At 39.4% G+C, this 21,310-nt stretch overlaps 2 protein-coding genes and 1 pseudogene across 2 annotated transcripts in view; all 3 read left to right on the forward strand.

Moving 5' to 3' along the window:
• The window catches only part of RRN3 (RRN3 homolog, RNA polymerase I transcription factor), a 45,466-nt gene extending 41,730 nt beyond the window's left edge, over positions 1-3,736 (forward strand). The window contains exon 18 of the mRNA XM_074196466.1: positions 2,146-3,736. Coding sequence (XP_074052567.1) covers positions 2,146-2,307 — 162 coding nt within the window. The 3' untranslated portion in view covers positions 2,308-3,736. The remainder of the gene's footprint in view (positions 1-2,145) is intronic.
• Positions 3,737-6,964: 3,228 nt separating this feature from the next.
• On the forward strand, positions 6,965-21,184 carry NTAN1 (N-terminal asparagine amidase). Its single transcript, XM_074196471.1, has 10 exons — positions 6,965-7,121; positions 9,543-9,645; positions 9,740-9,805; positions 10,885-10,993; positions 12,381-12,454; positions 13,767-13,820; positions 14,727-14,780; positions 18,247-18,344; positions 20,327-20,440; positions 20,837-21,184. Exons 1-10 carry the CDS (start codon positions 7,041-7,043, stop codon positions 21,020-21,022), a joined length of 939 nt encoding a protein of 312 aa, XP_074052572.1. The 5' UTR covers positions 6,965-7,040; the 3' UTR covers positions 21,023-21,184.
• On the forward strand, positions 10,039-10,726 carry LOC141495295 (large ribosomal subunit protein uL6-like; annotated as a pseudogene).
• Positions 21,185-21,310: the final 126 nt, after the last annotated feature.

Raw genomic sequence — 21,310 nt, forward strand, 5'->3', positions numbered from 1 at the left:
ATATGAGTATTATCATTGTAATTTTTCTATGCAGGAATACATGCAGTTCATCATCATTAAGTCCCTCATATTTTCCCCCTCTCCTCCAATCTCCATGCTTCACCTGAGTCCTGTATCTGAAGATCAAACCTTCTGTTCAACTCTGGCCATTCTAACAGGAACATTTTAAATTCCCCTGGTTCATTGAAAGTCCATCTTTTTCCCTGGAAGAGGACATTCAGTTTTGCTGGGTAGTTGATTCTCGGTTGCATTCTAAGCTCTTTTGCCTTCCGGTATATTATATTCCAAGCCCTACGAGCTTTTAATGTAGTTGCTGCTAAGTCCTGTGTGATCCTGACTGCAGCTCCACGATATTTGAACTGTGTCCTTCTGGCTGCTTGTAATATTTTCTCTTTGACTTGGGAGCTCTGGAACTTGGCTATAATATTCCTAGGGGTTGGTTTTTTGGGATCTCTTTCTCGGGGGGGATCGGCGGATTCTCTCTATTTTGCCCTCTGCTTCTAGAATATCAGGGCAATTTTCCTGTAGTAGTTCTTTGAAAATGATGTCAAGCTTCTTTTTCCTGATCATGACTTTCAGGTATTCCAATAACTTTTAAATTATCTTTTCCTAAGTCTTTTCCATATCAGTTGTTTTTTCAATGAGATATTTCACATTTTCTTCTAATTTTTAATTTTTTTGGTTTTGAAGTATTGATTCCTGATTTCTGGTAAATTCATCAATCTCCCTGAATTCTATTCTTTGTCTGAAGGATTTGTTCTCCTCAGAGAGTTTTCTTATCTGTTTTTCCATCTGGCCAATTTTGCTTTTTAAAGCATTCTCCTCAATAATTTTTGAATTGTTTTATCCATTTGACCTAAGCTGGTTTTTAGCATGCTATTTTCTTCAGCATTTTTTTGGATTTCCTTGACTAAGCTGCTGACTTTATTTTCATGTTTTCCTGCATCTCATTTCTTTTCCCAGTTTTTCTTCTAACTCCCTCATTTGATTTTCAAAGTCTTTTTTGAGCTCTGTCATAGCCTGAGCCCAATTTCTATTTTTCTTGGAGTCTTTAGATGCAGGAGCTTGTGCTTCCTCATCTTCAGACTGAGTATATTGATCCTTCTTGGGATCGTAGATAATGTATTTCTCAATGGTGTTCCTCTTTTTCCTCTGCTTGCTCATTTTCCCAGCCCTAAGACTGTTTTTTGGGGTGCTTCCTGAGCTTTTGGAACACTCCCACAAAATTCTCAGTGTGTGAGTCTCTGTCCTCCCTCCTGGTCTGTGAATGACCATATGCACCCCCCTCTGCCACGGGGCTGAGGTGGGGGGGCCCTGCTGTTCTGTGGCGGGGCCTGGACTGCTATCAGGATCTGAATGTGTTCAGAGCCCCAGCGTCCTGTTCCAGGGGCAAGGGACAGAGCTTGGCAGTCTTTCTCTTCACTCCCCTCCCTCAGCTCAATGGGCTCATGCCCTGGGGGCTCCTGCTTCTGTTTTCCTGGATCTGGAATGCAGTGGCCACACTGCTTGCTGTATGCCCTGAGGGCTGGGCTTCACGTGCTCACTCTGGCTGAGGTCCCCCACTGTTTCCCCACTTTGTGCCCTGTGCTCCCCAGGGTCAGGAAACTCCCGCGCTGCTGTGAGCTGCGGCCCAGCACCCTGGGACTGCCTCAGGGAGGCTGAAGTTCTTTCGCTGTGGCGGGTCTCCCTTCCGACCCCAGGGAGCAGAGCCTTTCTGCTCTTTTCCAGGTTACCTTGAGTAGGATAACTGCCTCACTAGGTCCCTCTGTGGGTTCTGTCTCTCGAAAGTTTAGAGTCCTTAGTTTATGAGTTTTATCAGAGAGCGCCTAAGACCTGATTCTTGTCGCCATCTTGGCTCCGCCCCAGAACCCATGAAATAAAATATTCTAATATTATTATCTTTCTTTACTTGTTGAGAAGGACTGTACTATGGAGGATTTGAATTTTAGTTTTCTTTTTCTTTGATTTGATCCTTTAATTAGCTTTTTCTTCATAGAAATCTCTAATTACTTTAGTATTTTCTCCTTGCTCCATATTGATTGTTTAGTGTTCAGTTTCTTTGAAATTGGTTTTGGTTTTTTGTTTTGTTTGCATTGTTACATTTTTGGGGAAAAGAAATTTAAAGTTTTCTCTTTTTTTTTACAGAGAACAATAGAAGATGAAGATGATGACTTTTTGAAAGGTGAAATGCCACAGAATGACACTGTGATTGGAATTACACCAGGTTCTTTTGAGTCAAGTTTTCGGAGTCCATCAAGCAGTGTAGGGTCTCCACAAGTCACATATATATTGGATCAGCCTCTCTGATAACAAGATTGAAGAGACTTTGCCCTTTAAAACAACAGCAACAGGGGCAGCTAGGTGGCGCAGTGGATAAAGCACCGGCCCTGGATTCAGGAGTACCTGGGTTCAAATCCGGTCTCAGACACTTAATAATTACCTAGCTGTGTGGCCTTGGGCAAGCTACTTAACCCCATTTGCCTTGCAAAAACAACAACAACAACAACAACAGCAATAGCAACAAACTCAGACTTGAATACCAGGTTTCATAGGTTATGGAAGTTGAGTTTAATTCAACCATAGTCATACCTCAGGCATCCTGGTTTCAAGTTAAATTCTAAATGGTTTCCATATTGATGATTCTTTTAAGTTCTAGGAAAAGTTAAATGAATATATGTGCAATATTTTATAATATAGTTTATTATTGTAATTTTGCAGTTTTCATTTAATATATAAAATGTGTACATGTTACATCTTTTATAATGTAGTTATTATGAAAGTTCTAATGCATATATAATCACATTTTATTTAATAGCATTCTGCTTGTCAATGCCATTTTCATATTCTAGTGATAACCCCACAGTTCTGGTGCTTTGTTTATGTAGTTTCAACTATATATATCCTATGAAATAGATGTTTTCAGAAATGTCTATCCATATTTCAAGTTGTTCTGTGTAACTAGAATATTTTTGTTTTGGTTCAGTATTTTTTTACTGAGATTCATTGTGCTGTGGTTTCAATGTAGTGGAAATAATAAAGATGGTGAGTTGTTGAAAATAGTCTGGGGTAGTAAAAGCTGGAGAGGGATCAGGGGATACTGCAGGATTTGCTTTTGTGGGTTAAGGAGAGGGAAGAATGGTAGAGCAGAATTTTTTTTTTAAGCTAACAATCAGGTAAAAAAAGATACAATGTACAGAAATGATATTTCCATTTGAATGGAATTAAGATTCACAAAAATGGTTTTGATACCTTTTCCAATCTATTAATTTGAGATTTTGCCTGAACATTTTTCAGGAATGTTATATTTGAAATAGTACTGCCAATTTATAGTAGTGTTAGAACAAATTAGTTTAGGATAAACATGGCAGTTCACATTTTGATACTCAGCATTGAAAATTGAGAGAAAAATATTTTCATGTCTCTTAGTTGTGAAGATTTGTTAGGGGAAAAATGAGATTATCAATTGAATTACAGGTTTTACTCCCAGAAGTTATTATTGTATAACTGAACCAAGTCTTCACTGTAATACTATCTTTGGAGTCTGATGGAACATCTTACAGATGAAAACATTTTACAAAAAGAACCTTTTGGGCACTTCTGCTAAATCCCCTTAGATATAAGGTAGATAAGCCTCATTGTGAATTCTGCAATGTAATAGTTAATGTCTTTTCAATACTTATGTATTTTATCGTAGTTTTTTAAGTGTAAATATAATTTTTTCTTGATATAAAAATATTACATGTGTTTTTGTTATTTAATTTGTCAATGAAACAAATGCTTTCTTTGCTCATAAAATATGATAATCCTTTCCTGAAGTTTTTTATATATCTTTTCAAATATATTAACATGGAATTCAATCTAAGGGAACGAATCTATTACTGTTAGGTGACTTGTGCATATGAAAAGTAGAATTTCATATCTTGAATTTTGGATAGCCACTCTGCTTTCTTCAAAAGGGGATTATGAGGCTAGAATTATATCTGTCCTCCTAAATTTTGGTTCAAGCTTTGTTCTTGATCTCTTTACCCTTATAGGGAAAGAGAACTCCAAGCTGTATCCAAAAGGCTTGATTACCCTTTCTACGAAATGTCAGTTATATAGGCTTATCAGATGTTTAGTAACACATAAATCCATTTAAGCCAATAGCAAAATAAATCAGAGAAGTTAGATTAGAATGAGCTTTCTAACTAGGGGTGAGTTAGGAAAAAAAGAGCCAGGGTGAAAGGGCCATATGTTGGTTTCTTCCTGAAAATCTGGAATTTTGTTTTCTCTGTAAAGAACTAGGATTTCTCTAATATACTCTCACCAAATCTATCCCTGCCTGATATGGAGCATATAGTGATTATTTTCTCCTCTCTTCCTTCCCCACCAGTGAGATGAATCTTATGCAAATGAACTGGAATTCAATGGAAAGTGGGAATAATAGTATGCCCAATGGCAGAAAGGACAAGAAGAGATTATAGACTATATGGTGGTCCTAGTGGAGGAGGTGTTTGTTGAATTGTTGGTCATTCTGGAAAAGGAATATGACAGGGAAAATGATATAACTTTCAAGTGAATTGGATTTAAATAGGTCAGGACTTTGCAAAAGTCATCAGCCTTACTATCTCCTGAACCAATTGATCCAATGGAAGAGACCTTAGAATATCTAGTCCAACTTCCTCTTTTTGTAGATAGAGGCACAACGAATTTAACTTGAAGTTCAAAGATATTAAGTGACAGAATTTAGATCTAAATATTCTTACTCTACACTCAATATTCTATAGTACCTTGTTGTATTAGATTCATGAATAGAGATTGATGAGAAGTACTTGAAAGGGAAAATAAAATAAGGCTGGTTAAAAAAAATTGGGGACAAATTATAGAGGGTAGAGTCCACCAGCCTTTAAGATTATAACACCTTCACCTACCCCCTGCTGTCCTAGATCCTACTGAAGGAAGCAGACTTGACTCAAAGGAGCACTTCCTTACCAACCCAAGCTTCAAAGACCTGGGAGTTCTGAAGTACACACCTCCAGGTAAATGACAACCACAAAGACCTAATATCTGGAGAGCTTCTGAACCCTCCAATTAAAATGTGAGCTCCTTCAATGGAAGGTCTTGTCTCAATTTTCCATTTGTATGCCAGCATTAAACACAGTGCTTGACAAATAAGGGTTTAAAGAATGGCCATTTCACTTTATCCATTTATTGAATGCCAAGCTGCATAGCCTTATATTGGGAAAGTAATGGGAAACTTTTGAGAAGACAGGTAAGAGAGGAATACTTTAGGAATAAGGATATATTTAGAAGTCCTAGGACTGAGTTCAAATTTTGATCCACTGTTTATTCATGTGTCCTGAACAAGCCAGTAAATCTGTTTTCTGATCTTCAGAGATCCAGAAGAATTGTAAAGGTCTCTTACAATTCTCCATCTGAAGGGTATTTTGCTATTTTGGTCAAGCAATTTAGGGTTAATGCAACAAGGTTGATGGCAGTGGGAGTAAAAAAAAATTTTTTTTTAAAAAAGGATAAAATTACCAGAATTTTGCAACTGAATTGACAAGGTTTATAGCCTAGAAGGTAGGATAGGGTTGGATATAATGGAAAAATCACTAGGAAGTCAGACATTAAGTGCTTACTAAACAAAAAGCAGTTCTGTCCACCGGAAGCTACATATGAGAGGGAGCTAAAAAAAAAGGAGAAAGTACCCACCTGAAGGCATGGTGGAAATATCCTCAAAGTCAGAAGCACATCCAGGAAGAGGAACTGAAGTGTGCTTGCATTGGGTCCAGAAAGGGAGTTAAGCCAGTATGATGGAAGACTGGGCCAGTAAGAGGTATTTGATTTGGACTTGAAGAATCTGAACTTGCACCCAGGCTCCAGTAATTAATACTTTTATTATTGATGTCACTTGAGCCTAATTGATGTTACTTAATTTAGCCTAAATTTTCTCTGTAAAAATGAGGGTGCTTTTGAACAATGGATAATATATATAAATGGCAGCTATCCATCTAGAGATAAGAGGTGTATATATGTATTTCAGGACAGTGAAAGGGAGGCAATGTGATGTTATTAAAACCTGAATTTTTGAATCAGAGGACCTGGGCTTGAATCATAGTTCTACCATTCTCAGTCCAAACTTATAATCCTATGATACTGAATGCAAATTCACAGGGTCTTTCAAAGTGAGTCTCAAAAGCACAAGTGTTCCTGTGACTGATTTTGTAAGATTTCTTTCAACTCTAGATCCAAAGACATGAGACTAGAGGCTGTCAACAACAGAAAAGAGGAAATTGGGAAAAGGGACAATTTTGGGAAGAAGGGGAATATTTGAATTCTGGATGTGATGTCTAGGTGGAAGATATTTCAGCAGGTTAGAGAGGAGTTTGAGTTAGCATTAGGACCAGATTCAAACATTTTAAAAATGTGCATTTGGGAAGGGCAGAGTTAGGGGTACATTTTCTCCCCTATAGATCATCTTTACCATAACATCATTTATGTAGTACTTTTAGGGTTTTTAAAGCCCTTTAGAAGCCTCTTTTGATACAAGAAGTGTAGCAGACGGATGACATCCATGTAACAAATGAATTCATAGCCTGACAAGTGACTTGCCCAGGGTTACAGCTAGAAGTATCTGAGACTGAATTTGAACTTGTCTCCATCCGGGTCCTTGTCTCAGTACCTGGCTGCCACACTGACATTTAGAAAAATAAAGGATTGGATTGCCTTGTGTGCACTGCCCATGGGGGGCGGGGCGGCAGTTCTGGCTGCGCGGGTGCTCAGGGCCGGCGTCCGTGCCGGGATTAGGGCGGGAGCCAAGAAGAGACGCGCCGGGCAGCGGGCAGCGGGCAGCGGGCAGCGGGCAGCGCTGGCTGAGGGCGAGGGTGGGCGGGCGCCTAGGGCCCGGGGGAGAAAGGGGGCGAATCGGGAGGCAGGGCCGGCCCTTGGCCACGCCTCCGCCTTCCCAACGCCGCGACTACATTTCCCAGCGTCCTGCGGGGCCGGGGGCGCGGCCGGCCCCTCCCGCCGCCGCCGCCTCCCCGGCGGCCGCCGCCGCTATGCCGCTCTTCATCGAGGGGCGGCGAGTCCAGCTGCCGCAGTCCGTCGGGGAAATCGTCCGGGCCCACCCGCCGCTGGAGGTGAGCGCGGCCGGGCCCCGGGGGCCGACACCCGGCGCCGCCCGCGCCGCGGGGAGGGGTCGCAGGGCTCCGCTCCGCTTCCGGGGCCGCCCCCCTCTGCCCGGCCCGAGGCCCGCGCGCCCCCGGCCCCGCCCCGCCCCGCCGCCCCTGGCTCCCATTGGTCGGCCTGGCTGCCGGCCGCGCGGGGCTGCGCCGGGAAGGGGCTTCCTGGGCCCCGGGGGGGGGGGGGGGGGCAGAGGGAGGCGCCGGGGGGGGGGGGGGAACGGAGGCGCCCGGGGGGGGGGGGCAGAGGGAGGCGCCGGGGGGGGGCAGAGGGAGGCGCCCGGGGGGGGAGACGGAGGCGCCGGGGGGGGGGGGAGACGGAGTCGCGGGGGGGGGGGGGAGACGGAGGCGCCCGGGGGGGGGGAGACGGAGGCGCCCGGGGGGGGGCGTAGACGTGGCCGCGGCCGGACGCCCCGCGAGTACTGTGCGGCTCACCGGGCACCCGCCTCCACATGGGTTCTGAGGGTCAGACGAGATCTTCTGAGCAAAACCCTTAGCGCAGGGCCGGGCGCCGGGTAATGGACGCTGGGATCCTGATCCGTAGCGATTAATTCCCAGGCCCCAGCGACCCCGCGTTCAGGGGGTTCCAGGCGGCGCGGCCCGGCCCGGGCCAGCGCTCCGCGGTGCCCAGCCCCGCGGGGCCAGCGGCGGCACCGCCGCACGGCTTAGTGCCTGAGGAGGGCCTCGCCCGAGCCATCCGCCAAGTGCCAGGGTGGCATTGGGAGCCCCTCCACTGCACTGCCCCTGCCGCGTGCTCTAGCCCTTCCTGGTGGGGCCAGATCGGGGGCCGCTATGAAGTACTTGAGGGATCTGTTAAGATCAGCAGCCGGGGTGGGCACGAAGGGTTCTCTCTGCCTCAGTTTCCACATCTTAAAACGAGCTTAATAGCATTTCACTATAGGTTGATTGTAAGGTAAACATTTTGCTAACCCTAAGTAGTTTTTACAAAGGCAGGCTCGCTATAAAGGACTGGGAGATGGGTGAGGAGAACTTTCTAGTTAGGGAAAAAGGAAGAGGTAGGAAAATGGAAGGTATATTTAGGGGGAAGCGAAATCAACCAGTTTGTTTTCTTTAGAGTAGTGGGCAGGCAGAAGTGGGGGCCTAGGAGTTAGACTGAAAAGGGAGTTAAGGCTTTGAACTCACTGAGGAGAGATAGTACCACCAAAAGTGGCCTTTCAAGTTATTAATAGCAAAGTGCAGAATGGATTTTGGTGAATGGAAAATTGAGGCAGGGAAACTGGTTAGAAAGATAATGCAGTAATCTAGGTATAAGATAATAAAGGCCATGAAGCTGGGAATGATGAAACAGAAATGCATAGGACAGATTTAGGAATGAAGAAATATTTGAGTAAAAGAAAAATTGATCAAATTTGGTGACTGATTTAATGCAGAGTTAGGAAGAGGAATGAGAGTTTTAAGGTTGAGTACTTGGTAAAAAAAATGGTAGAAAAATGACAGAAAAGGAAAATGTGATACTGATTTAGGGATGAGAGAAACAAACATGTGTATAGATGCATGTATATGATGGAGTTTACTTGAAAAATTGACTTATTTTCTAAATTAAGGTTTTGCGGAGTTTTACTACTTGAATTGTCATTAGTGGAAGCTTATTATGAGATAAAAGCATTGTAGGTACATGAGAGCCCTTTATATTAATTATATTTTCTTATATTTTACTAAGTGTTTATATAAAACCGTCAAGAAGACAGTCAAAGCATAGAGTCTATAAGTCTTTAATAAACAGATGTTCTAAATGGCATTTTATTGTGTCCTTATTTGAAATCTTATTTTTACCATGAAAATTATGGTTAGAGAAAAGAAAAAATTGTCAAATTTTAATTTATTTAAGCAAAATTGCTTAAATTTGTCATAATTGATTTAGTTTCAATTCATAATCTCATAGGAATAATGAAGTTTTAAATGACTAGGCAATAATCAGATTTCTTTGTAATAATTCCATCCAAAATATTTAAGAAGTGCTTACCATGTTCAAAGCACTAATTTGAGTTCTAAAAGAAATACAAAGTAAAGACATCATCCTTCTCTTCATTGAATTTAATTAATGAAGTTCCTCATAAAACATTTGGAATTATAAGGTCATATTAACAGATGCATATTCTAAGAAGGAAGAATAATAGCATTCGATTTTTACCATATATTTATCTTACTGAGAAATATTTACTCTTATTTAAATGGGCTCAATTTTTTCTCTGTATTCATAATCAGTTAACTCTACTATATTTTTACCAAATATTTGTCAATTTACTACAGACATGTTTGTGCCTATTCCCACTTAGAGTACACATTGTAGCTTTCATCAGCTCTTTGACCATTTTAACCCTCTCTAATTTATATAACTCTTATTTTTCAATTAAACAGGAAAGAGCCAAACTTCTCAGAGGTCAGTCTGTTCAACTTGTGGGACCCAAGGGCCTTCTCTATGTACAGCAAAGAGAACTTGCAGTGACCTCCCCAAAGGATGGTACGTTAGGAAGCAGGGAATTAGTGAAATAAAATGCTGCTGGATACTTTATTTTATTTTATTTTTTTCTTTATTTTATTTCTTATCTAAACAGGCTCCATCTCTATTCTGGGTTCTGATGATGCAACAACTTGTCACATTGTAGTCCTGAGGCACACAGGTATGAAAGAGATAAAAGAAACAGTTACTTAGTGTTAGGCTTTTTTTTTTTGAGGGGGGATATTATTTCTAAATTAACTTTCTTCATTTCCTGCCCAGAACTTAATCTTAGTTATTTATACATTTCTTTTTGACTAGTCTGCATATTGTTTTAAAAATCAGTTTAACATCTTTGTCAGAGCAGGTTTACCTGGCAGCATGCTTTTTTTTTTTTAAGATTTTTGGCTTTTTGGCCCATTCACTATCAGAATGAAGACCATTTTAAGCAACCAGACTGTACACATTCCAGAAAAGGTTGACATTTCTCTGAAGGGTCGGACAGTTATTGTGAAGGGGCCCAGAGGAATCCTCCACAGGGATTTCAATCATATCAATGTGGAACTCAGTCTCCTTGGAAAGAAGAAAAAAAGGCTCCGGGTGGACAAGTGGTGGGGAAATCGAAAAGAACTTGCAACTGTACGCACAATCTGTAGTCATGTGCAGAACATGATCAAAGGTGTTACTCTGGGTTTTCGTTACAAGATGAGGTCTGTGTATGCTCACTTCCCCATCAATGTTGTTACTCAAGAGAATGGCTCACTTGTTGAAATCAGAAATTTCTTGGGTGAAAAATGTATCTGAAGAGTGCGAATGAGACCAGGTGTGGCTTGTGCAGTTTCTCAAGCCCAGAAAGATGAGTTGATTCTTGAAGGAAATGATATTGAACTTGTATCAAACTCAGCTGCCCTGATTCAACAGGCCACTACAGTCAAAAACAAGGATATGAGAAAGTTTTTGGATGGTATCTATGTTTCTAAGAAAGGCACAGTGCAACAAGCTGATGAATAAGTTGGAAAAGATGCTAAAGGCTGTGTCCTGAGGAATCAACACTTATTCAGATGTCAAAATAAAAATACTTTTTTGTCAAAAAAAAAAACAAAAATTTTTGCATGTCTTTTGGTAACAATAAAATAATGAGGTATGAATGAACAGAGCTAGCTAGCTAGGTTTGTTCATTTTTGTTTTCTTCATGTACTTGTGCTACTTCAATTATTTTTTTACCAGAAATACAAAGAATACATTCTTCCTTGTTTTTTTCAGGTAATGGGGCTACCTGTATGACACATTGTGATGGATCAGACACCAAAACTGAAGTCCCTCTGATCATGAGTTCCTTAAAGTCTTTATCTAATCATACCCAGAATGGAAGGTGAGCTCCTCTAGGATAATATCTGTACATATTAGAGAAAGTGATCTCCTTGGTAATGAACATAGCTACATAACAGTCTGTACATCAGAAGGTCATAGTATTCTATACTTAAAGCTGAAAGGGCATCTTAGAGTCATCTAGTCCAACCTTTACAAATAAGGAATCTGAGGCCCAGAACATTTAAGTAAATTTCCTAAGGATACACAGGTAGAAGAGCTGAGATTTGAAGCAAGATATCCTTTTGCTTCCCAAAGACCTGTGTCAAAATAGTATATAACTGATAGGATAGTCTAACTTTAAAATTGTTATTTTAAAACTACTCATTGGAGCGGCTAGATGGCACAGTGGATAGATCACTGGCCCTGGGGTCAGGAGTACCTGAGTTCAAATCCAGCCTCAGACACTTAATAATTACTTAGCTGTATGACCTTGGGCAAGCCACTTAACCCCACTGCCTTGCAAAAATAAACAAACAAAAAGATCTACCCATGGTTCAGTTTTACAGAAATGTTCCAGAAATGGTACTTCTTTTTATTATTGGTGGTCTAGTCTATACTAGCCTAATATAGCCAGTTAATTATTTTTTTCAGGTTGTGTTGATATTACATTTGGCCAGAGTCCTAATTGACTGGTTATGTAGGCTTGATTTCCTTGTGAGATTTTACTTTTATTTTTACTTTACTATTTATTCATTGCCATAAATAAGCCGTTATTGTAGCCTTCCCTGAAGACATACCGTATGATTAACTGAAATGATTTTAAAAATTGATTCAAACACAGAAATTGTTTTTCTTTTTTTCTGTCTTATTAACTATTCAGCACACTCTCTGGTACCAGTAGGTTCTATATGTATTGATTGAAAAGGAAAGAGCCACAATTATAATATATCCATTGTAATTATTTAACCATAAGTACTGGGGCAACTAGTAGGTGATGTGTTGATACAGCCCTTGCCCTGGACTCAGTAGGACCTGAGTTCAAATGTGCCTTATTAGCTGTATGACCCTGGGCAAATTACTTAATCCACATTGCTTATTCTCCCCACCTGAAAAAAGAAAAGGAAAAACATGTAACCTGCGGATTGCTAGTTCTTTAATGGAACTTATAAAATATGAAGGTGGATCCAGCATCTTAAATCTCAAATGATCTTATACCAATGTGTTTAAAAAACATATCTGGATATTATACTTTAGATGAAGAATATGGTGTTATATAATTTTGTGGTCCTATAATTCTGTAGGCTGATAATTGTTTTGATTGAAACTCAAAATGTTATAATATTAAAATGTTAAGAGAACAGTACAGAATGGGTGTTGGATGGCATTGGAAAACTGCTAACTTGTGGGTGTATTTTAACTGTTCTTTATTATTATTCCATTTTTGCTAGGTTAGAAGTACATCTAGTTGGAGGTTTCAATGATGATAGGCAATTGTCACAGAAACTTACAAATCAACTTCTTAGTAAGTGCATGTTTTTTCTTTCTTTTTCGCCTTGGATAGGAAGGTATGGATGGAGTTGGAGAAGCATATTTTTCTTATTTTCTATTACAGAGCTCTTAATTTTGTCTGGGAGGGGATGTCCCAAAATCTCACCAAGAAGTGGTCCCTGGATTGATCTTTTCAAATTGCCATATTGTATTCTTTGAAAAGATTGAAACAGAATCACCTCTTGACCCCAAATGAAATGCCAATTTAAAATATGATTGATTGGTATGCAATTAAAATGGAAGAAATAATAATCTATCTTCAGTCAGATGGCACAATGCACTAAGTATATGGAGCCTGGATTAGGGAGCCAAGTTTAAATCCAGCCTCTGACCCTTAGGAGCTTCATGACCCTGGAGAAATCACTTAACTTCTCTCTGTCTCGGTTTCTTCAAAGCTAAAATGGAGGGGTGGCTAGGTGGAGTAGTGGATAAAACACCGGCCTTGGAGTCAGGAGTACCTGGGTTCAAATCCAGTCTCAGACACTTAATAATTGCCTAGCTGTGTGGCCTTGGGCAAGCCACTTAACCCCATATGCCTTGCAAAAACCTAAAAAAAAAAAAATAAGCTAAAACGGGAATAAGAATAGCACCTCCCCACCACCACCACCAGTGGTTATTGTGCACATCAGAGGAGTTAATATTTGTTACCCAACACATAGTAGGTGCTAATTAAGTCCTTCCTCCCTCCTTCTCTTCTTTCCTTGCTCCTTTCCTTCCTTTCTCCCTTCCTCTCTCCTTTCCTTCCTTCTTCCCTCCCTCCCTCTTTACCCTCTTTACCTCCTTTTCTTCCTCTCTTTCTCTCTCTTCCTTTTTTCCTCTCTTCTCTCCTTCTTCCTTTTCCCTTTCCTTCCTTCCTCCATCTCTTCCTTCTTACCTTCATTCCTTTCTTTCTTCCCTCCTTTCTTTTTCCCTCTTTCCCTCCTTCCCTTCCTTCATTCTGTTACTTTTTCCTTCCCTCCCTCCTTTCTCCATGTGAAAGGAAAAATAATTAATTTCAGGTATCTCTTTACTCATTATTTTCTATAAGCAGGAATTCCTTGCCACCTAGCTCTAAGAGTTCTAGTTATAACTTCAATTCCTGTGGGATTTCACACACTGAATGATTGCTACATATTTGTTGGGAATGAGATGCTTTCTTCTCTGGTGATGACAACCTGCTTGGTTAATGATCTCAGCTAAACAGCAGGATAATTCATATGGCTTGTCCCAGCTTTCCTGTGCTTGTGCCTGAAGCATACACTGCCAGGCTGACTCATTTTATTTTCTTTCAAAAATTTTTATTGTAGGTGAATTTGACAGACAGGAAGATGACATTCACTTAATGACTTTCTGTGTGACAGGTAAGCACACAGATCCTGCCCACTAGAAAGTAACAGGGCCCTAGCAAAGTGTCCTGCTATTAGTATGCTTTCAGGAAATGTATGTTGAACATGATGGTGTTAAGGAAGACCCTACTGTTTCTCATGTCAGAATTTGCACAGATATTTGGAAAGGGTTTTGGGTTATCCCCACAACAGCAACTCTGAATATACACCTTAATATGGTGTTAACTACTTTTGTTAGCAGCCATATTAATATTACTAAAATCCACACCTAGCTACATTACCCCCTTTACACAGATCTTCAGATTCTCTTTTGCCTCTTGAATAAAAAATTATTTTTTATTCTGATATTTAAAGCTGTTTACAATCTGATCCCTTTTTCACTCCTATTTAATTGAATTTCCCTTTCAGCCTAGTCTCCATTCCAGTATAATTGGTCTGCTAGCTAGTCATGCACTTGACATTTCATTTCTGTGCTTTCCCTCATTTCTCTCTTCTGCTTTGTGGAATTCCTAGCTTTTTTTCAGAGCACAGTACAGATGCAATCTTATATGATGCCATTTCTAATGCTCTAGTAATCAGCTCTAATTTTCTTTTGATATTACTTTATATTACCTGTGTACATATTGTTTCCACTAAATAGAAAATAAGTTCCTGGAGGAAGATGGAAACATCATTATTTTTGGCTTTGTGTCCTAGCACCTTGATGCTTTTATTCATCATTTATTTTTATGTAGATCAAATCTAGAGATTTATCAGTAAAACATGAAAAGCATGAATTCTGTTTATGGTCTTCCATTTTCACCTGGGAAATGTGTCTCTTATAGGGCAAATCTAAAAATTTTTCTTTACCTCCTCCTCACACAACATCACATTTTTTTCAAAACTACTGTCCTTACTTTTCTTTCTGATTTTTTTTAATAGAATTAAATGATCGAGAAGAAAATGAAAATCACTTTCCAATAATTTGTGGGATCGGTAAGTACTAGTATCGCCAAGAAAAGAGATGCAAAAGCACTTCATAAACTCTGTCTGAATATAGGGTATTATTCTTGTTGTTGTTGTTGTTGTTGTCTTTTCAAGACAGAAATAAGAGTTAAGAATGGGAGTCAAGGTTGAAATCTAGGCCAGAAAATAGGTACCACTGAAACTTGTCTCCGCTGCCTACTGTGTTATTTTATGTTATAAACCTAATTCCCTTAGTCAGGGATATGGGTTGCTTTATCCCAGAATGACAGACAGACAGACAGACCCACACACCTTAATTCAGTGGTCACAAGCACAACTATCCCATATAGTTTAATGACAAGTTTGGTCACCACCAGACTTGGGAAAAAGTACTCAAAGTGAATAGCAAGTGAATGTTTTATTAATTAACATTGTTTTTGAGGGGAAAGAATATAATTTTGAGTGTATTTCAATCTAATTTTGAAAACTTAGGCTAAATATTTGCTAGTTCAGTTCAGAGAATTTCATGGTCTGGACATGCCCTTCATTAATGCATATTCCCATTCTTCGCTTTTGTGATCCTTGGTTCAATGTCCTTCCATAAATGATTTCCCCAACAAGATGGAAGTCTTGCTCTTTGAGGGTATCAGTTTAGCATTCACTGTTCAGCTCTTATATTTTTGCTTGGGGTAGTCAGGTGGCACAGTGGATAGATAGAGCACTGGCCTTGGAATCAGACACTTGATTCTTCCTAGCTGTGTGACCTTGGGCAAGTCACTTAACCCGAATTGCCTCACATTCAGGGCATCTCCAGTTATCCTGATTCATATCTGGCTACTGGATCCAGATGGCTCTGGAGGAGAAAGCGAGGCTGGTGACTTAGCACAGCCCTGCCCCCCCCCCCCCCCCCCCCCCCCCGCTCAAATTCAGTTCATGTACTTGTCATGGCATCCCATCCCTGATGTTGTGGTATTCTTTGAGAAAGGACAAACATCATCATCATATTCTTGCTAAATAATGACCAGAAAACAAGGTAGACTGGTCATATAGCAGAGAATTATTGAAGCAGTTTTAAAATGAAGAGAATTGAAGCAAGCAGACAAGCATGACAGTTTTGAAAGTTATATTTTCAATTTATAAAAAGAAAAGCAGGTTTAAACAGTTCATTCTCTTTTTCTTTTCTACTTTGTGGAAATGTTCATATTGTTTTCTTGTCATTATTAACAATGGTTTAAAGTCACACCTTATATGCAAATTATCATTACATGTTATAGCCTACTTAAACCTGCCGTGTGTTTGCCTTTTGTGTTACTTAAAATTTTGTTTGGGTTTTTTTTTTGAGATCATGGTATTTCATGATTCTCATACAGATAACATCACTAGGAGAACACTGCTAATTAGGACAAAAAGATTGGGAGCTTTGAAGATATCTTTTACTTTTCCTTAAATAGTTGTCAGATATTGCTACATATCTAGCATCTGTCATTTTCTTTCAACTCATACCATACCTTAACCCAGATTCTTTCATCTGTCTAGTTGCTTAGACTGTCATATAATAACTGTCTGACTTGTCTCTCTCCAGTCTCTTTTTTTCTCCAATAATCTCCAATACTCTTCCCATTGTGCAGATTTGACCATGTCACTTGCTGGCTCTCAAAACAGTGGATCCCTGATGTCTCTAGGATATAATGTGTGCCCCTTCCTCCTAGAATGCCTCCAGCTTGTCTTTCTGAGCTTTGTCCCAAATCCTCCCTTGTGTTCTAGCACATTAAACCGTTGTTCCCCAAGTTCTACCTGAGAGCAGAGATCTGGTAGAAGGTATCTCAGAAGGCAGCAAGACCAGCATCTTCATTTTAAAAAATAAATTTTGATCAATCTGTTTTGTTTAAAATTTGCTTAAATTCTCCCCATATCCCTTTTCCTCCCAAAGAGTAATTCCTTATAACAAAGACTTTTCCTTTAAGAGAAAAAAAGAAAATGGAGCAAAACTTATCAACATATCATAAAAAAAAGATCTGATGTTCCGCCATGACAAACTTATTCCTCACTCATTAGCTGTATGACTGTAGACAAGTCATTAATCTTTGTTTGCCTCAGTTTCTCAACTGTAAAATGAGAATACTAATAGTACCTTCCTAGAAAGATTGCTCTGAAGATCAAATGAGAGATTATTTTTTTTAGGTTTTTGGGGGTTTTTTTTGCAAGGCAGACAGGGTTAAGTGGCTTGCCCAAGGCCACACAGCTAGTTAATTATTAAGTGTCTGAGAATGGAGCTGGTGCTTTATCCACTACACCACCTAGCCACCCCTAGAGAAAGTATTTTTATAGTGCCTGGACGTTGTAGTTACTAGGTGGTGTAGTGGATAGAGCATTGGCCTTGGTAGTCAGGAGTTCAAATCTGACCTCAGATATTTGGCACTTACTAGCTATGTCATCTTAGTCACTTAACCCCGATTGCCTCACATCCAGGGCCAACTCCAGTCATTCTGATTCATATTTGGCCGCTGGACAGCTCTAGAGGAGAAAGTGAGGCTAGTGACTTACCACAGCCTCCCCTCACTCAAATCCAATTCATATGCTTGCCATGGCATCACCTCCCTGATGAAATGATCTTCTTTGAGAAAGGACAAACATCATCATCATCATCATCACCACCACCACCCAGAAAAGCTCTTCTCATTTCTTTCTAACCCTCCTTTTAAAAGCTTTCTCTCTTCATTTTCCTAGAGCACTTTGTTTGAATATCTGTCTCATACTTGTATCTTTGTATCATACTTATCTGTGTGCAAGTTTTCCCAGAGAGCCTAATCAAGGGCAGGGGACTTTTGTTCTTGTCTCTTCAGAGAGACATACTGCCCAGGTTTTACCTGAATTAGGAGGAATGTCCCACAGTGTCTGTTCACAATATCTTCCAGAGGTGTATGGTGGATGAGTAGGCTTTAATCTAAACTAATCAGTTTAAGAACTTGGAAGAACAGCAATAAAGGATATCATTCAGGAGATAGAGGCTGGCAACATGGGGAGAGTGGGAAAGAACAAACAAGAAGCCAGAATGCTCAGCTGTCACTCTCCTAATACAGGAGAAATGGAGGAAGACCCCTGGCAGATGGCATTAGCCCCAGAACAAAGTTACAGGAGGACATAGGCCAGGGTGGCACAGGATGAACAGGCACAGGTGTGATCTGCATTGTCAGAGGAAACTCGCAAATCCATGAGGTCAGCATCCATTTGAGTACCAGAACAGTGCCTTATTCATAGCTGATTACTTAATTGTTGTTGAATTGAACTAGAGGATAGTCTCCTTATGTTTCATTGGAAAACTGAAGACACTTCTTATTTTGCTGTGTTTATATTCTTGACCAAGAGGTAGACTGTAAATTCACTGTTTTATTTTCCAAATACTGTCTTTTCATTGTGGTTGTAAATCTCAAAACATGAAAATGCCCTTTTGTATTCAACTACTTTTTAATTCCAAACTATCTTCTTGCTGCCACAGCTATCAACATTAAAACTGCAGAGATTTTCAGGGCCTCATTTCCCGAGCGAGGCCCAGAGGAAGAGTTGCGTTCTGCTCGTTCTTTAACTGGAGGACCAGTGAGTGGAAAAAAGTGATTTTTTCCCCCTTTTTATGTTAAGGGTTTCAAATAAAATGCATCTTAATGTCTGTCATTTGTTATAGTGGTGTCTCAGAAGTCTTAAGATTTACTGACCCATAGGAATTTTAAGGCAATGGAAACTTTGGAAATGGGAAAATCCCATCACATATTAACTAATCTTGTGAAGTAGTGAATTGGTATCAGGGCATTAAAGAAAATAGATACTGAGATACAGAAAAACTGAACACTTTCACATAATAAGAGCTTCTCCCTTTCTGATCCTTAAAGGATAAACATTTTGGTGTAAACATATGTTGCAGAGTTTATATATCATGCAAAGCTCAAAGGACTAAGCCCAAGAGTTTTTCTTTTTTCTCCAAGCAAGACTTCCTTACTTCCTGAATCCTTGGGGGAGCCTTCTACTGAACTAAAGAGGGATAGAAGTTTTTCTTTCTTTTTTTATGTAGGGACTCAGCATATCCAAGAGAAAAAAAAAATGGTCTGCAGCTATTAACTACTCTTAAAATCCATAATAATTGCTATGAGGGAAGGATGTGGTGAAGCAGGGTTACATATTTAATTAGTAGTAGTATTTACCCTTTAGGACTGTGTCTCTGGAATCAATCTAATAACTAAGATGTAGGATTTACTGGATGCAAATTAGAGCCGTAAGGGGTTTGATCTTCGGGTAGGCCAGTTAGTTTTGCTTGATTCTTTGGTCACTGACCAGCAAATATCTTTAGCCTATCCAGGAGGCTAAAGTGGTAAGTCCTAAAATGTTGATTATGTATTTCAGGTTCTTTTTGGGCTTTGTTTTTTAATTTTTTATCCTGAACTTAAACACTAAGTTAAAAGAACATTTCCACATACAAAGTAGAGAAGAAGAAGAGGATTGTGCCCAAAACGAATTTTTTAACCTTTTTTTCTTTTTATAAATTCAGAACTGTCACGGTAGTCTGCTTGCTTGCGTTCTCTTCATTTTAAAACTGCTTCAGTAATTCTTTTCCTTTTCTTCCCTTTTCTGGAAGAGGGGCAAATCCTATCCATATCCTCCCTTCTCTAATTTCCTCTCTTTCCCTGCCACCGAAAATTCAGGCACTTTTTGGGGATAATAATATTGCTGATGTTGAATCAAAAGTAATGTAGATCAATTTAAAATCAAGTTTACCAGTACAGTACTTTTCAGAATTGGTGGAAGTTATACATCTCCTTTCCCAGATCCATTCCTAGATTGATTAAAAAAATTTGTCCTTTTCTGTTCATTTACTATTTAATATAATTAAGGAAAGCTTTGATCTAGACACAATTATGAATGTCTCTTTTAGAGCTCTCTTCTCTTCCACCTCCTCCATCCCCCACCTCACCCTCCACCCACCCCCACCCAATTCAATTCAACAAATACAACAGTATTTGTATCTACTCCAAGTCTTACACTCTGCTCTTTACTGGGAATTCAGACAAAACTGTTTAACTTTTTTTTTTTAGTTTTTTTTCAAGGCAAATGAGGTTAAGTGGCTTGCCCAAGGCCACACAGCTAAGTAGTAATTATTAAGTGTCTGAGGCCAGATTTGAACCCAGGTACTCCTGACTCCAGGGCTGGTGCTCTATCCACTGTGCCACCTAGCCGCCCCATTTAACATTTTTTAACACAGAAAACATGTCTTCAAGTTTACTTCTAAGGGAAAATCTTATATCTAATTCTAGTAGTTGGGTAGAAATTATTAAAGAAAACAAATTTCATAATAATTAAAGCTTTGCAAAAGTAGAACTGGGCCAGGTTTTCCTTTCATTAGGTCTTTTCAGTTAAGTGCTACTTGACTATTTTAGGGTATATGCTAGTAAGAATTCCATTTCTAATATAAATTGTACTACATGACCTCTTGAAGCCCTGTCCAAATACTAGAAATTTGTGATTTTGCATATTTGAGTGTTATCCCTTAAAAGATGAAAATTTTATGCTTCTCTTGAAATTTTTGTTAGATGATTAATATTTATGATGCAAAGACAGAACAACTTCATATTGGACCTTATTTCTGGATGCCCTTTCCTCATGTGGATTTTTGGCTTCAACAAGATGATAAACAGCTATTAGAGGTGAGATATGGTGCAGTAGAGAGAACCCTGAATTTGGTGAGAGCTAGACTTGAACCCTTGGTTTTTCTTCTAGTCAACTGTGCAGTCTTGATTCTCTTCCCTTCTTTGTACTTGTTTCTTCATCTGCAAATAAACGAATTTGATTAGGCAATCTCTTCACTTTCCACTCCTGTCTTGCACAAATCCTAGTTTCCCTTTTTAATAACAAATTATGTTTGGTACCATATGTGTAAGAAGATTATGTACAGGCTTTTCATGGTCCTACTGTCCTATTATTGTTTATTGACTTTTACTTCATTTTTCCTATCTCTATCATTAAAAACTTGGCTTATTAATATTACTGTCAAAATAAGGAAATGCAAGACTTATCTTTCCTTTCACAATCTTATTTTTCAGAATCTTTCCACTTCACCCCTTGCTGAGCCACCCCACTTTGTCCCGCACATCAGATCTACCTTGATGTTTTTAAAAAAATACCCATTTCCAGGTAACTCGTTATTTCCTGGAAATAGGGCTTTACTCTACAAAAAAAATGAAGGAGGATTATGGGAAAAGATTTCTTCGCCAGGAAGTGAAATGTAGGTATTAACAACTATACAAAAAAGCCTTTTAAGTGTAATCCTGGCAAAGGCAACTGGCTCTGAGTGGAGAGAATGTGAATTTTGAAACCTGCCGACATGAAGTCTGATGTTTGATTCCTCAATGTCTTTTAAGTGCTTTTCAAAATAAAACCTTATTTTGGCAGAGTTATTTGTTCATATTATTTGCTTTATGAAAAAAAAACAGTAAATACTCAGTTTTTTCTACAGTGTTAAAAAAAGTAACCCTTTTCCTTTCTCCAGGCCTACATTTGTTTTTTCTCTTGTTTAT

This window comes from Macrotis lagotis, chromosome 8 (assembly GCF_037893015.1).
Source record: "Macrotis lagotis isolate mMagLag1 chromosome 8, bilby.v1.9.chrom.fasta, whole genome shotgun sequence".
Classification (NCBI taxonomy): Eukaryota; Metazoa; Chordata; class Mammalia; order Peramelemorphia; family Peramelidae; genus Macrotis; species Macrotis lagotis.